At 44.1% G+C, this 15949-nt stretch overlaps 1 protein-coding gene across 1 annotated transcript in view; it reads right to left on the bottom strand.

Annotated features, from left to right (window-relative positions):
• Window positions 1-1598: 1598 nt before the first annotated feature.
• ddost (dolichyl-diphosphooligosaccharide--protein glycosyltransferase subunit (non-catalytic)) overlaps window positions 1599-15949 on the bottom strand; it is a 35467-nt gene continuing 21116 nt past the window's right edge. Inside the window, exons 6-11 of the mRNA XM_072478273.1 lie at window positions 12311-12404; window positions 11449-11597; window positions 8861-9008; window positions 8021-8141; window positions 6921-7027; window positions 1599-2470 (exon numbers count right to left, since the gene is read on the bottom strand). Coding sequence (XP_072334374.1) covers window positions 2321-2470; window positions 6921-7027; window positions 8021-8141; window positions 8861-9008; window positions 11449-11597; window positions 12311-12404 — 769 coding nt within the window. The 3' untranslated portion in view covers window positions 1599-2320. The remainder of the gene's footprint in view (window positions 2471-6920; window positions 7028-8020; window positions 8142-8860; window positions 9009-11448; window positions 11598-12310; window positions 12405-15949) is intronic.

Below are 15949 nucleotides of genomic sequence, written 5' to 3'. Positions count from 1 at the left end.
GAGTACATGTCGCCGTCCCACTGCCATCTTGATGAGGAAATACATTCAGTACCCATTATACTGTGTCAACCCCCCCCCCCCCACAAAATCCCATCCTTACACGGGGATAGGGTGGAGGTGTTGACCGTGGGTAGGATGCTCTTTCCAAGAGCCGGTGCAGACTCGATGGGCCGAATGGCCTCCTTCTGCACTGTAAATTCTATGATCTATGATAATCACTGTGCTACCGTGCCGCCCGTCTATTGCTGGGGACTTTACAAAAATGCATCCTTGCTTTCAGAAATTACTGCACAATCCAAAACAAAAAGGCACCCGTTTAGAATCAACTGCAAGAGTTTATTTGAATTCCCAGTTATTTGCTGCATCTGGCATTCCTTATTTTCTCTTAAACTAATTAAATCCCCAATGAAGGACAATTTAGGAATTACGCCCTTCTGTCCAAAACATTTCTTCCCTTTCCTTGAATGAATGTAGGTTGTGCAGAAATTGAAATACTTCTGAATCAGCAGCTAAAAACACCACAGCCTCAAAAGCTAGTTTTAAATCTAATCCTGAATATTCATATTTTCAAGGCACAGCCTTAACATTGATTAAAGCCTTTTGTCAATATGAAAATGTACATTTTATATTATATCTTACTTTGAACCATCTAGCCTACTGAGCCACTAGCACTCAGCCAAAATGGCAGTCTGGTGATAAACTGCTCTCAGCATTCATGGGCAAGATGGGTTATGTGGAATTGTGCCTGTGAATTGTATTGTACTTAAGTTAGCAATGCGACCTCCAACCAGCTGATGGAGTGTCAGACCTGGAATCATAGAATTTACAGTACAGGAGGCCATTCGGCCCATAGAGTCTGCACCAGCCCTTGGAAAGAGCACCCCACTTAAACCCACACCTCCACCCCCATCACCCAGTAGCCCCACCCAACCTTTTGCAACACTAAGGGAAATTTATCATGGCCAATCCACCTAAACCTGCACGTCTTTGGGCTGTGGTAGGAAACCAGAGTACCCGGAGGAAACCCACAGAGACATGGAGAAAATGTGCCGACTCTGCACAGACAGTGGTCCAAGCTGGAATCGAACCTCGTACCCTGGAGCTGTGAAGCAACTGTGATACAGTGCTGCCCTTGGTCACGTGACGTGGGACACTCACCAGTTGTTAGTAGGACGTACAACAGGACAGTCGCACTTAGAGTAGCTCCCAAGTATTTCAAGTAACTTTGTCTGTACATAAATTTGTTAGCTATCTTTCCACGTGTTTTACAAATCATTGTTTCAGTTGACAACGGTGACATCACAGAATACAACAGGTTATAGCTTTGATGTTCTCCTACCACCGTAATAAAATAGCCAGCTGACATTTGACAGATGATCACAAAGAGCAAAGTAGGAGGTCTGCACTACAGCAAAAGTGAGTACAAAAATAATGACCATTAACCGGTCTCCTAAAATGAACACAACATAGGCTTCGTCCTACTGTATATTTAGCAGCAATGGAAGTCTGGGCCATTTTGTTGAATATCAGGACAGTAAGTGATGCAAGTGGACCTGACCATACAACACATTTGGAGTTAAAAGAAATGGAAACCACAATAAATGGAATGTTCAACTTTATTTCCGATAGTCTGGAAAATTAATTTTGAGCAAAGTTACATCAATGTGGGTGCAGAGATTGGAAAACTGGAGAGAAACATTATAAATTAAACAATTGTCAATAGATCAATGAAAATACATTTCTCCCAGCTCATTTTAATCTCTTATTGGCCAAAAGGGGTAGATCCCTCTGAAGAGAGACCAAGTGGTTAAAGTAACACTCTCAGGCTCCTGATTTGAACTGGTGATAAGACAAATGCAAAGACTTCCACTTTTTCTTATTCTTGTGTTTATGGAGCTATCATTTTAACTAGTGAAGAACCAAAGAGGTCTAAATAGTTTCCAACTGACCCAGCCACAAAACAATGATTATCCTCCGAATGGATGATGAACACCTGGTACTCAGCCAACTCTTATTCACAAAAGTATATTCATCTTCCATAGCAAAACAAGAATCAATACAGAAATTCAACAATTAGCACCAGAAGGAGAATGTATGCATCCACTTTCAGAAACGTGCAGTTCATGGATAACCTCTGATCAACGGAGGGGTCAACAATAAATGGGACGGGAAGCTTAGTTGCACCCTAGATTGTATGAGCTCCAGGAAATTACCATGACCAGTACAAAAGGTTAGAATTTGCACCCATCCATCACCAATTTAAACCAACTGAACTCTCAGCATTGCTGACGCCAAGAATGTAGCACACTGCAATCACAGCTCACTCTGCCTTCTCTTTCTCTTTCATGTGCAAGAAGACCACTGAGAACAAGAACAGTCCGACCATCATGGAGAAGGTGCTGGCGTAATATGGGTAAGCAGAGGGAATGAAACGTTCATACTGAGTGTGCTGGAGGGGTCGAACAGACACCTGGGACAAAGAGAAAGAGAGAGAGAGATTTGATTAGGTTTAGAATAAAAAAAAGAGTCATTCTTCTACTCACCTCTAAACAGTCACATGAAAACATATCTGCCAACTCAATCATGGGTTGTAAATACAAGGCCCCACACCAACTTCGCATTCTCTGTCCTTCCACTACAGACGACTGGGCATCAGAATGGCTGACGGTAGAGAATAAACAAACAAAAAAAAAAAAAATAGACATTCCCCTACAGTGAAATACAGCCCTACAAATAAAAGTGGCTGACACTTAAGTGAAACAGATGCTAATCACGAAAACGGACATTACCTGCAAATGGAAAATTCTATTCAGGGCCTTTTCTCAGTGATCCATTTAGCATAACCTGCCCCACACAGCTGACATGTAGCATCACCCCCCTTTCCCCAAACCAAACAAATGATTCAATCCCATGATTCACATAGCTCCCAAGGACCATAGATGCAACGTGTATTAAAGCACCATGCCATCAAAATGTATAATTTCATAAAGCCTTGGTAAATATGCCCTTCTGGAGGTGTGATGCCCAAAACTCAATTAGTACTCAAGATGGAGTCTAATCAAGGCTCCTATACAACTGAAGCATAACAAACATGCTCTCTGTACTCTACTTTGCTCTCCTTTGTCTTTAAAAAAAAAAAACATTTTATTAAGGTATTTGAAAATGTTTATAACAGTAACAAAAACAATGACATCAACATGGTAAAATAAACATTTCCCACCCCAGCCCACTCTTCACACACCTCAACCATACAACAGTTCCCCCCGCCGCCCCGGAATACTGCATCCGCTGACATTTTTAATTTTCCCCGAGAAAGTCGACGAACGGCTGCCACCTCCGGGAGAACCCTAACATTGACCCTCTTAAGGCAAACTTTATTTTCTCAAGACTGAGAAACCCAGCCATGTCACTAATCCAGGTCGCCACACTCGGGGACTTCGAGTCCCTCCACATTAATAAGATCCGTCTCCGGGCTACCAGGGAGGCAAAGGCCAGGACGTTGGCCTCTTTCTGAACTGCCGGATCTTCCGACACTCCAAAGATCGCTACCTGCAGACTCGGCACCACCCATGTTTTTAGCACCGTGGACATGGTCTTGCCAAAACCCTCTAAGCTTCGGGCGTGCACAAAACATGTGGACATGACTTGCTGGGCTTCCCACGCACCTCGCACACCTATCCTCTACCTCGAAAAACATGCTCATCCTAGCCACGGTCATGTGTGCCCGGTGGACTACCTTAAATTGTATCAGGCTAAGCCTGGTGCACGATGATGAGGTATTAACCCTACTTAGGGCATCCGCCCATAGACCCGCTTCCATCTCTCCTCCTTGCTCGTCCTCCCACTTGCCCTTAAGCTCCTCCACCGGAGTTTCCTCCGCCTCCGAATGCTCTTGGTAAATATCCGATACCTTCCCCTCTCCCACCCAGGTACTGGAAACTACTCTATCTTGTATCCCCCGTGGCGGCAGCAGCGAAAAGGCCGGCAACTGTTTTCTCAGGAAGTCTCGCACCTGCAAATACCAAAAACTATTCCCTGCTGGCAATTTAAATATATCCTCCAAAGCTTTCAAGCTGGGAAAGCTCCCATCTATAAACAGATCCCCCATCCTTCCAATTCCTGCCCTCTGCCAACTCCGGAACCAGCCATCTAGCCTACCTGGTACAAACCTGTGGTTGTTATAAATTGGGGTCCAAATCGATGCTCCCTCCACTCTCTTATATCTCCTCCACTGCCCCCAGATCCTCAGAGCCGCCACTACCACCGGACTTGTGGAGTATCGGGCCGGCGAGAACGGCAGAGGTGCTGTTACCAATGTTCACAGACTGGTGTCTTTACATGACGCCGCCTCCATCCGTTCCCATGCCAACCCCCCACTACCCACTTCCTAATCATAGCTATATTAGCCGCCCAGTAGTAATTGCAGAAGTTCGGCAGCGCCAACCCACCCTCCCCCCCGACTGTGCTCGAGCAACACTTTCTTCACTCGCGGGGTTTTACTCGCCCACACAAAGCCCAAAATAATCTTATTCACCCGCTTGAAAAAGGCCTTAGGGATAAAGATGGTGAGGCACTGAAAGACAAACAAAAATCTGGGGAGGACCGTCATTTTCACGGTCTGTACCCTCCCCCCAAGTGATAGCGGGAGCATGTCCCATCTCTTAAAGTCCCCTTCCATTTGTTCTACCAACCGGGGTAGGTTTAACTTGTGTAGTACCTCCCATTTCCAGGCCACCTGGATTCCCAGATATTGAAAGCTCTTCCCTACCATTCTAAGCGTCAGCTCTCCCAGTCTCTTCTCCTGCCCTCTTGCCTGGATCGCAAGCATCTTGCTTTTCCCCCATGTTCAATTTATACCCCGAAAAATTGCCAAATTCTCCCACAAAGAACAAACAAAGAACAAAGAAATGTTCGCATTACTTCCCCCATCCCCTCCAACGGGTCCGAAATGTACAAGAGCAGGTCATCTGCGTAGAGCAAGACCCGGTGCTCTCCCCCCCCCCCCCCCCCCTCCACATTCAGTAGCAAAGTCGGCCTGTATGACCCGCATTGCTCCAGATCCTTCTCCCGTTTCAAGATCAATGAAATTGAGGCCTGCAACATTGTTGGGGGGGACGGGGGACTTCCTTCTCTCTTGCTTCGTTAAATGTCCTCACCAGCAGTGGGCTCAATATCTCTGAAAACGTCTTATAGAATTCCACTGGGTAGCCATCAGGCCCCAGGGCTTGCACGACTGCATGCCCTCCAGCCCCTTGATTATTTCCTCAATCTCAATTGGGACTCCCAGCCCGTCCACCAGGTCCTCCTCCATCCTCAGGAACCTCAACTGATCCAGAAATTGCCTCATCCTCTCCACACCAGCCGGGGGTTCCGACTCATATAATTTACTATAAAAGTCCTTAAACACCTCGTTCACCCCCGCTGGGTCCAGGACAGTATTACCGTCTGTACTCTTTACTTTACCGATCTCCCTGGCCGCCTCTCTTTCCTGAGCTGGTGCGCCAACATTCTGCTTGCCTTTTCCCCGTACTCATAGATCGCCCACCTTGCCTTCCTCAACTGTTCCACTGCTTTCCCTGTGGTCAGCAGTCCAAACTCCACCTGTAACCTCCGCCGCTCCCTCAGTAGTCCCGCGTCCGGGCCCTCCGAGTATCTCTTGTCCACATGGAGTATCTCCTCCACTAATCTAGCCCTCTCAGCCCATAGATCCACCCAGTGCGGGGCATGATCCGACACTGCAATTGCCAAGTACTCAGTATCCACCACCTTCGGTATTAGTGCCCTGCTCAGAACAAAAAAAAAAGATGCGAGAGTATACCTTGTGGACATGTGAAAAAAAGGAAAGCTCCTTTGTCCTCGGCCGTGCAAACCTCCATGGGTCTACTCCCCCCATCTGTTCCATAAAACCCTTCAATTCCTTTGCCGCAGCTGGCCTCCTCCCTGTCCTGGATTTTGACCGGTCCAATTCCGGATCAATTACTGTGTTGAAGTCCCCTCCTACGATCAGGTTGTGTGACTCTAAGTCTGGGATCTTACCTAACACCCACCTCATAAATTCCACGTCGTCCCAATACAGAGCATATATGTTCACAAGTACCACTCGCACCCCCTCCAGCTTCCCACTCACCATTATGTACCTACCCCCCTTGTCTGACACGATTCTTTTGCTCTCCTTTGTCGTTCAGCCCTCTTGAAATCAAGGCCAACAATCCATTAGCGTTTGTGACTGTTTTTTATTCCTGCCTACCAGCCATGTGTGTGCCTGGCGCTCTGGAGGTCCTAATATCTCACCGGTTAGAAAATACGGCAGTTTCTCTTGCTCTCTCGGGTCCAAAGTAGACGACCTCAATTTACCAGGTTGAAATCTATTTGATTTTCCCACTCAATTTGCTCATGTCCCTTTGAAACTTCCTATTCCCATCTGTCCCTCCTAATTTGGTGTCATTCTCCAATTTATTTCTCCCGTTGCCAGTGAAAGCTGCCTCTCACAGGAATGATTTTCTATCACTGCATCATACTCTAGGATCACGTGTCTGCATGGGTTGCACCCCCACAACCCAAAGATGTGCAGGGTAGGTGTGTGGGCCACTAAATTGCCCCTTAATGGAAAAAACTGAACTGGGTACTTTAAATTAAAAAAAAAAAAAATCACACTCTAGGATCAGAGCGATAATGAGGGAAACCTTTTCCAATTTAAACAGAATAGAGCAGTGAATGGGAAATTATTTTGTTTAACAAAGACCCAATGAGGTAACAGTCTCCCCCAGCATTTTCCTCGTGTCATCAGCATTGACTTCAGGTAAATATTTTTGATCTTTGTGAGCCTTTTATACACCTGTATGTGCAACAGAGGGCCGAAGGGCCTGTACTGCGCTGTATTGTTCTAATATTGCTACTCGGGTGTTTAGCAGGATGCATACCTGGGTGGAAGAGTAAAGATGGGTGAATCCGAGCCTGTTGTAATCTACTTTAAACTGAAACACACCGTAAACGTCAGGCAGTTTGAATTGCACGCTGTATTTGCCACCTGGGAAAACAAGACAGATAGATTACTCATGATGTGGAGATGCCGGCACTGGACTGGGGTGGGCAAGTCACCTGATGAAGGAGCAACGCTCCGAAAGCTTGTGATTTCAAATAAACCTGTTGGACTTTCACCTGGTGTTGTGGAACTTCTTAATCTAGATTTCTCAACATTTTCAGTCTGATAACCTGCAAGGATAAGCTCTACATCCATTCAATTGGTAGGCTGGTGGCCAAGGATTGGCAGGGACAGTATCCTGCCCAGCAACAGACAGTCATTGGGTCCTGCCAGGTGGTTTTTTTTTGGAGAGATCCCGGCAGATGTCACTGGACCCTCAAAGTGAAAGCAGCTCTCTCTCTGCTCTGCTTCCTACTGCTGAAGGCTTAAGCCTCTAGACCCTGAAATAAGCTTTTTCTCTCTTTCAAATGCTGCTGTCTGCTATTTCTGAGAGACTACAGTGAAAACCATTACAAGCCAAAAGAAGAGATAATATCAATTTGAAAGCCTAGACTGACAAAAAAAAATTGGAAGATGTCTATCTGAAACAAAGATTCTTATTCTTTTACTTTTATCATTATTTTACATCCCTTTTTTCTTTGGTGTGTGTGCGTGCATGTGTATATAATATATTATAAAGGGTGAGGCAAGTTAAAAAGGGAAGGGGGGGTTAGAGATTAAATAGTTAACTAGCTGTATTTGTTGCCTATTTAATTCTAGTTAATGTTAATAATAAAACGCCAATTGGGCTTAAATTTACAAACCTGGTGACTGTAATTATTGGGCAGCCGAAGACCTCAGGTATTTAAAAATAAAAGTTAATTTGAACAGTGTTGTGACTCCGGGTCAAGTGGGCCTGGAATTGACCACACACTAGCACAGGGTGCCATAACAGCAAGGGCAAACTCTATTCATATATTTATACTCTGCTCTTTAGACCAGAAACAGCTAAATTTCACAATGTTTTCCAATCATTGGCGCTGTACAGATTCTACTCACCCTTTTTCTTCAAGTAAGTTCTAACAAAGGGATCGATTCGTACAAACTCCAACTGAATGTCATCTCCATCGAATGGGACCCATTTCCCGTTGGTGAGCCTCTCAACAACAATGTTATACTCCTGCGCCAAGACACATGACATATATCACAAAACACGCCTCAAACTCTTGGAGTATCACAGCTGAGTCCTTGCTAGAGGGAACTGTGATCAGACTTTAAAGAAACTTAGGTACTTGTATTTGAATAATAAAAGGATAAAGTGCAAGTCAGAAAGTCAATAAAATGTCAGCAGGTTGTGATAATTACATTACATAGTATTGCTTTTTAGTGGTGTGTAACAGTCTCTACCCATATACACAATTTGATTTAACCAATGGAGTTTATCCAAAATGTTGAGAGGCAATGGTGTTGCTCTGTATCCACAATAAGTTACAGGTCGTTGTCAAATATCGGGCAGCACGGTAGCATTGTGGATAGCACAATTGCTTCACAGCTCCAGGGTCCCAGGTTCGATTCCGGCTTGGGTCACTGTCTGTGCGGAGTCTGCACATCCTCCCCGTGTGTGCGTGGGTTTCCTCCGGGTGCTCCGGTTTCCTCCCACAGTCCAAAGATGTGCAGCTTAGGTGGATTGGCCATGATAAATTGCCCTTAGTGTCCAAAATTGGCCTTAGTGTTGGGTTTGGTTACTGGGTTATGGGGATAGGGTGGAGGTGTTGGCCTTGGGTAGGGTGCTCTTTCCAAGAGCCGGTGCAGACTCGATGGGCCAAATGGCCTCCTTCTGCACTGTAAATTCTATGATTCTATGATTCTATGATCGGTATCAAATTAATTTGTACTTACCACCAGGTCAGTTATGGTGTAGGCATTTGGTGGCTTGGTTTCTCCAACCGGATTGTGGGACACCTTTCCAACACGGAGAACTCCTTCCTCTTTGAACACCCAGCGGGACAGCGCCACTGCCAGCTCATAGTTCCCAGTTTTTGAGAATCTAAATTCAAGAAAAAGTTTATATTCCATCAAACTCTAGCATAATTGTATACTGTCAAATTCACACCGCAGAGTGGGCAATGACTTGCACACCTTGGTCCAAATTTTATACTCCATAATTTTTGAACCGTAAAGGAATAAAAGGTTACGGTGAGCGGGCGGGTAAGTGGAGCCGGGTCCACAAAAAGGTCAGCCATGATCTTATCGAATGGCGGAGCAGGCTCGAGGAGCCAGATGGATTACTCTTGCTCCTATGTTCTTATCACTGACTGTCCCCCTAGCAATGTTACAACCATAAAATTATGCATTCCCTATTCTCAGCTCCACAACTTCAGAGATATCCTATAACGGCTACTCCCAGGAGTGATACTTATTGGTGTTGAATTACATGCTACTTATTAGTATTGAATTACAGTATACCACCAGATTAATCATTCAGCACACCAGATGCACAACTGCTTCTGGTCAAATAAATTCTTGGGTTCAAAGATGTTACTTGTTTAAAATTTCACATTCCCACAATCATGCTTTCGCTGAAAAGTCTTCTCTGGAAATTGAACAACTAGCAGAAGAGGTTTCATTGCATAGCAAAATCTGCTAGTCTGAAATTAGATTAAAAACCACACTGAAGTCAAAATATGCACAGTCCCCACAATCTCATGATAAAAAATATTCATTTAGTTCCCTTTTGCAAAGTATTTGTTAGCTTACCAAGCCACAATATATTGTTTTTAAAAAATCATTTCAACAACTGAACATATAATTTCTAAGTAGCGTTTTACATAATAAAGCACCCCAAGATGCTTCACAAGAGCATTGTAGAATATCACTGAGCCACATGAGGAGATATTAGGTCAGATGACCAAAAGCTTGACCAAAGAGGTAGAGTTTAAGGAGCGTCTTTTTAAAAACAAATTTAGAGTACCCTGGGGCAGCATGGTGGCACAGTGGTTAGCACTGCTGCCTAAGGCACTGAGGACCCGGGTTTGAATCCCAGCCCTGAATCACTGTCTGTGCAGAGTTTGCACATTCTCCTCGTGGCTGTGTGGGTTTCACCCTCACAACCCAAAGATGTGGAGGCTAGGTGGATTGGCTATGCTAAATTGCCCCTTAATTGGAGAAAAATAATTGGGTAGTCTTAATCTATTCTTAAAACAAATAAATAAATTTAGAGTACCCAATTCATTTTTCCAATTAAAGGGCAATTTAGCGCAGCCAATTCACCTCCCCTGCACATCTTTGGGTTGTGGGGGCGAAACCCACGGAAACACGGGGAGAATGTGCAAACTCCACACGGACAGTGACCCAGAGCTGGGAAAGGAGCTTCTTAAAGGAGGAAAGTGAAGTAGAGAAATGGAGAGGTGCAAGGAGGATATCCTCTAAAGCTCAGGGCCCAGGCAATCAATAGTCACCAATGATGCTGTGATTAAAATCAGGGATGCATAAGAGACTGGAATCAGAGGATTATTTTGAAGGCTTTCAGAGTGCAAAAGGTTACAGAGATAGAGAAGGGGGAGACCATAGAGGAATTAGAAAACAAGGTTGCAAATTTTTTAAATGAGGACAATTTTTGACATCCAACTCCTCCATTTAAGCCTACATGTGACAATAAAAAGATTATTATTATTATTATTATTAAAGCTCATGAAATCCAGACTTGGCCCAACAAATGTCAGGTAATGCCCATACATCAGGAGTCCCAGCCAGCTCTCAATGAGTTTTAATGACACCCGTGGGTCCCTCCATCAACATCCTTCGGTTCACAACTGACCAAAAGCTGAACTGGACCAACTACATCAACAATAAAGGAGAGGCTGGGTACTCTGCAATTAGTGGCTCACATCTCTTGATCCCTCAGATTTCCTCATTATCCACAACGCTCAAGTCAGAATTGGAATACACACCATGCGCCTGGTTGGGTACAGCCACAATTTGACAAGCTTAGCACCATCCAAGGCACGATAGTTCACTAGATTGCTGTCCTCATCATCAGACTCAATATCCACTCCCTCCTCCAATAGCTGCAGTATGTACTATCTATAAAAGGTCCAATGCAGTTACTAGCCAAGCATGCTTCAGCTACACGTCCCTCATCAGGACCACTATCACCAAGAAAAGCAACAATGCTCTTAGAATCCCATCATCTCCAAGTGTTCATCCAGATTGAACATAAATCATCATTGCTTCATTGGCAATTCAGGTATTCCCTATCTAACACCATTGAGAGAGTACAAGAACTGCAATGGTTCAAGAAGCCAGGCCACCACCACCTTCTTGGGGACAATAAATGTAACTTTGTCTGTATTTCCCACACTCCCAAGAACAAATATTTTAAAATGATAAGTTTTATTTTTGCAATTTGGTGACATGAACCAGTAGCAAGTTATTGATGACAAATCTTATAACTTGCAAGTATCTTGATCCTCTGGCACCTGTCTTACCTCTCAGCTCCTGGGGTAGCCTTTTGTACAGGAGAGTTAAAGAAGGCATCGCTGAAGAAATCAATCGAGCCACTGAAGACCACACGAGCATTGTTCCGGGCCTGGAGTCCAGCAATCAGTAAGGTGTTCTTACCCACCCCGTGGGGATACTAGTACAAGAGGAAAAATCTAGATGTTTGTCACAAATCTGGTTGCCTTTTCCCTTCCTATTTTACAGTTAGCTACCTGTTATTACAGATGAACTATTGGCTGTCATATACTCCATGCAGTACTATTTGAAGCATGTTCAGCTCCAAAACATGTTTTAATTGAAAAAGAACTCAAAAGAAAAGCACTAAACAAAAAGCTCTTAAGTTGTTACTCTCTCCTCAGATGCTGCCAGTCTTTGAGTCTTTCCAGCATTTTATATTTTTATTTCAAATGAAGAGGATGGTGTACATAGATATAGAGCACAAAATTATGCCCAACAGAAAATTATACACACAGGAGTGTCCAATACTCAGTATACCCAGTATGTGCACTCAATATGTATCCCTCAAGCACCCAGTACCCGTACAAAGCAAGCTCATTACTTTCACTTCGAGCTCAAAAAGTTATGTAGTTGTGAAATTAACCCAGCAGTGAAAATATGTACACTTAAATATAGATGCAGCAGATTCAAAACTGCAGGAAATACTTTTTTAAATTTAAAGTGCCCAATTCTCTCTCTCTATTTCCCCCCCTCCTTTCCCCCATTCCCCATGAACGAAAAATGGTCACTTAAACGCAGAGCCAGAGATTGCCTATGGAACCATACTCCAGCAATGAGTTCACCGGGAGAAGAGGATCATTCCACAACTTGGAGTTTGAACACAAGTGTTACCTGTGTGATCGGTTTGTCCGGAAAGAAGGAGTAAGAGCTGGAGGATCCAGTCAGGATATCTAGTACAAGCGGGTTATCAGGATCTGCCACCATACTAGAAAGAAAACAAAGAAACATTTGAGGTTTTGGCTGATGGATGCAAGTTGCTCTCATTGCAGGTTTTAAATGAAACAAAAAGTTGGTCTGCACAGAAAATCTATCATAATTTTCTGACACATGATGCTAATACACATCAACACACAAATGTTAACCACAGCACTCAAGCTTGTTCCTTGAACGGAGCACAGCGCCTCCCTCTCCCCTGGTGTACTTACTTGGCTACTTTGTTGGTTCCTGTATTACATTTCCTCCAACTCCAACACAATGCTCACAGCTGCTTTTGCCTCCAGAATCACAGAAAATAGGAGTAGGCCATTCGGCCCTTCGAGCCTGCTCTGCCATTCATTATGAACATGGCTGATCATCCAACTCAGTCTGTTACTGCTTCACTCCCCATATCCTTAGATTCATTTCGCCTCAAAAGCTATATGTAACCCCGTCTTGAAAAACAGTGTTTTGGCCTCAACTGCTTTCAGTGGTAGAGAATTCCACACGCTTACCAGCCTTTGGGTGAAGAAACTTCTCATCTCAACCCTAAATGGTCTACCCCATATCCTCAGACTGTGACCCTGGTTCTGGACTCACTCAATAATAATAATCTTTATTGTCACAAGTAGGCTTACATTAACACTGCAATGAACTGTGAAACGCCCAGATATAGTCTCACAAGGTCCTGTATAACTGCAGCAAGACAACCCTGCTCCAATACTCAAATCCTCTGGTTTAGCACAGTGGGCTAAGACAGCTGGCTTGTAATGCAGAACAAGACCAGCAGCGCGGGTTCAATTCCCGTTCCAGCCTCCCCGAACAGGCGCCAGAATGTGGCGACTAGGGACTTTTCACAGTAACTTCATTGAAGCCTACTTGTGACAATAAGCGATTATTATTAACATACCATTTGCCTTCTTCACTGCCTGTTGCACCTGCGTGCTTCTGGTGTACAAGGACACTTTGGTTGCATATTCCCCTCTCTCAATCTATAGTCATTCAGATAATAGTTTCTGTTTTTGCTACCAAAGTGGATAACCTCACATTTATACTGCATCTGACATGCATTTGCCCACTCACTCAGCTTGTCCAAATCACACTAAAGCATCTCTACATCCTCCTCACAGCTAACCTTCTCACCCAGTGTCCACTGCAAATTTGGAGATATTACATTTAGTTCTCTCATCTAAAATCATTCATATACATTTGAATAGCTGGAGTCTGATCCCTGCAGTACACCACTAGTCACTGCCTGCCACTAGGAAAAAGCCCTTTTATTCCTGCTTTTTTGTTTCCTGTCCCCAACCAATTTCTATCATCTCAATACACTACCACCATTTCCATGCGCTTTAATTTTACATGCTAATCTCTTATGTGGGACCTTGTCAAAAGCCATTTGAAAGCCAAATAAACCACATTCCCTTTTGTAAGTCCATGCTGACTCTATCCGATGCTGCCACTGTTTCCAAGTGCTCAGCTATTAAATCTTTTATAATGGACACTATAATTTTCCCCACCACCAATGTCAGGTTGACTGATCTGTAATAAGAACATAAGAACTAGGAGCAGGAGTAGGCCACCTGGCCCCTCGAGCCTGCTCCGCCATTCAATATCATGGCTGATCTTTTTGTGGAGTCAGCTCCACTTACCGGCCCGCTCACCGTAACCTTTAATTCCTCTACTGTTCAAGAATCTTTCTACCTTTGTCTTAAAGACATTTAACGAGGTGGCCTCAACTGCTTCACTGGGCAGGGAATTCCACAGATTCACTACCCTTTGGGTGATGACGTTCCTCCACAACTCAATCCTAAATCTGCTCCCCCTTATTTTGAGGCTATGCCCTTAGTTCTAGTTTCATCCGCTACTGGAAACAACCTCTCTGCTTCTATCCTATCTATTCCCTTCATAATTTTATGTTTCTATAAGAAACATATAATTCCCTGTTTTCTCTTTACCTCCCTTTTTAAATATTGGGGTTACATCAACTAATTTTTTTATACTCTGTAGGAACTGTTCCAGGGTCTACAGAATCCTGGTAGATGGCCACCAATGCATCCACTATTTCTCGGGTCATTGCCTCAAGTACTCTGGGATGTAGATTATCAACCCCTAGGGATTTACTGGGAATCAATCCCATCAATTTCCCTACTAATACAGATTTCCTTCAGTTCTTCCCTCTCACTAAATCTGGTGTTATCCAACGTTTCTAGCAAGTTATTGGTGTCCTCCTCTGTGACGACAGAACCAAAGTATGTATTTAGTTGGTCAGCCATTTCTTTGTTTCTCATTATAAATTCCCCAGTTTCTTACTGTAAGGAACTTACATTTGTCTTCACCAATCTTTTTTTCTTTGCATACCTACAGAGGTTTTTACAGTCAATTGTTATGTTTTCAGCAAGATTACTCTCGCACTCTATTTTCTCCTTCTTAATCAATCCCTTTGTTCTCCTTTGCTGAATTCTAAACTGCTCCCAATCCTCAGATCTGCTGCTTCTTTCGGGCCAATTTGTGCCTCTCTTCCTTGGATCTAAAACCATCTCTAATTTCCCTTGTAAGCAATGGTTTGGCGACCTTTGCCATTTTGTTTTTGCGGCAGACAAGAATGAACAATTGTTGCAGTTCACCCATGCGCTCTTTGAATGCTTGCCATTGCCTATCCACTGTCATCCCTTTAAGTATCATTCCCAGTGGGTAGCACTACAGCTTCACGGCGCCGAGGTCCCAGGTTCGATCTCGGCCCTGGGTCACTGTCCGTGTGGAGTTTGCACGTTCCGCCCGTGGGGTTTGCCCCCACAACCCAAAGATGTGCAGGGTAGGTGGATTGGTCACGCTAAATTGTCCCTTAATTGGAAAAAATTAATTGGGAACTCTAAATTATAAAAAAAAGAGAAAAGTATCATTCCATCATAGCCACCTCACGCCTCATACCATCGTAGTTTCCTTTATTTAGATTCAGGACCCCATTCAATATGCGATAATCACCAGTTTGTCCCGGGGAGGATGGAGGACTTGTTTATAGAAGGAAGCTTCCAGAGTATGAGGGTGCTGGAGAAGTTTGCATTGGCAAGGGGGAATTCATTTCGATATTTACAGATGCGGGACTTTCTGCGGAGGCAGGTGTCAACCTTCCCACTCCTGCCGCTAAGGGGGATTCAAGGATAGGTGCTTCTGGAGGATGGATAGGAGAGGAGAGCATCGACATGGCAGGGTTCATTAAGCTGGAGCGGATAAAGTTTGCCTTGAGAGGGTCTGCGCAGGGGTTCTTCAGGCGGTGGCAACCGTTCTAGACTATCTCGTGGAGCGTTAGAATGACGTCGGTCAGCAGCAGCAGCAACCCGGGGGGGGGGTTCCTAGGGGTACTTGTAAAAAAGAAAAGCATATGGGAGGGTTAATATGTGCAGGAGAAACCCATTGTATAAGTTCTGTATTATGTTTGATTGATATGTTTATGTTCTGTTCCGTTCTTTTCTCTTTTTCTTTTCTGTTACCGGGGGGGGGGGTGTTTAATTGGTTGATAATTTTTGTTGCAAAAACTTTGAATAAACATATTTT

This window comes from Scyliorhinus torazame, chromosome 16, assembly GCF_047496885.1.
Source record: "Scyliorhinus torazame isolate Kashiwa2021f chromosome 16, sScyTor2.1, whole genome shotgun sequence".
Lineage (NCBI taxonomy): Eukaryota > Metazoa > Chordata > Chondrichthyes > Carcharhiniformes > Scyliorhinidae > Scyliorhinus > Scyliorhinus torazame.
Note: the sequence above shows the minus strand (reverse complement) of the source record. Positions and strands in the feature narration are given on the sequence as shown.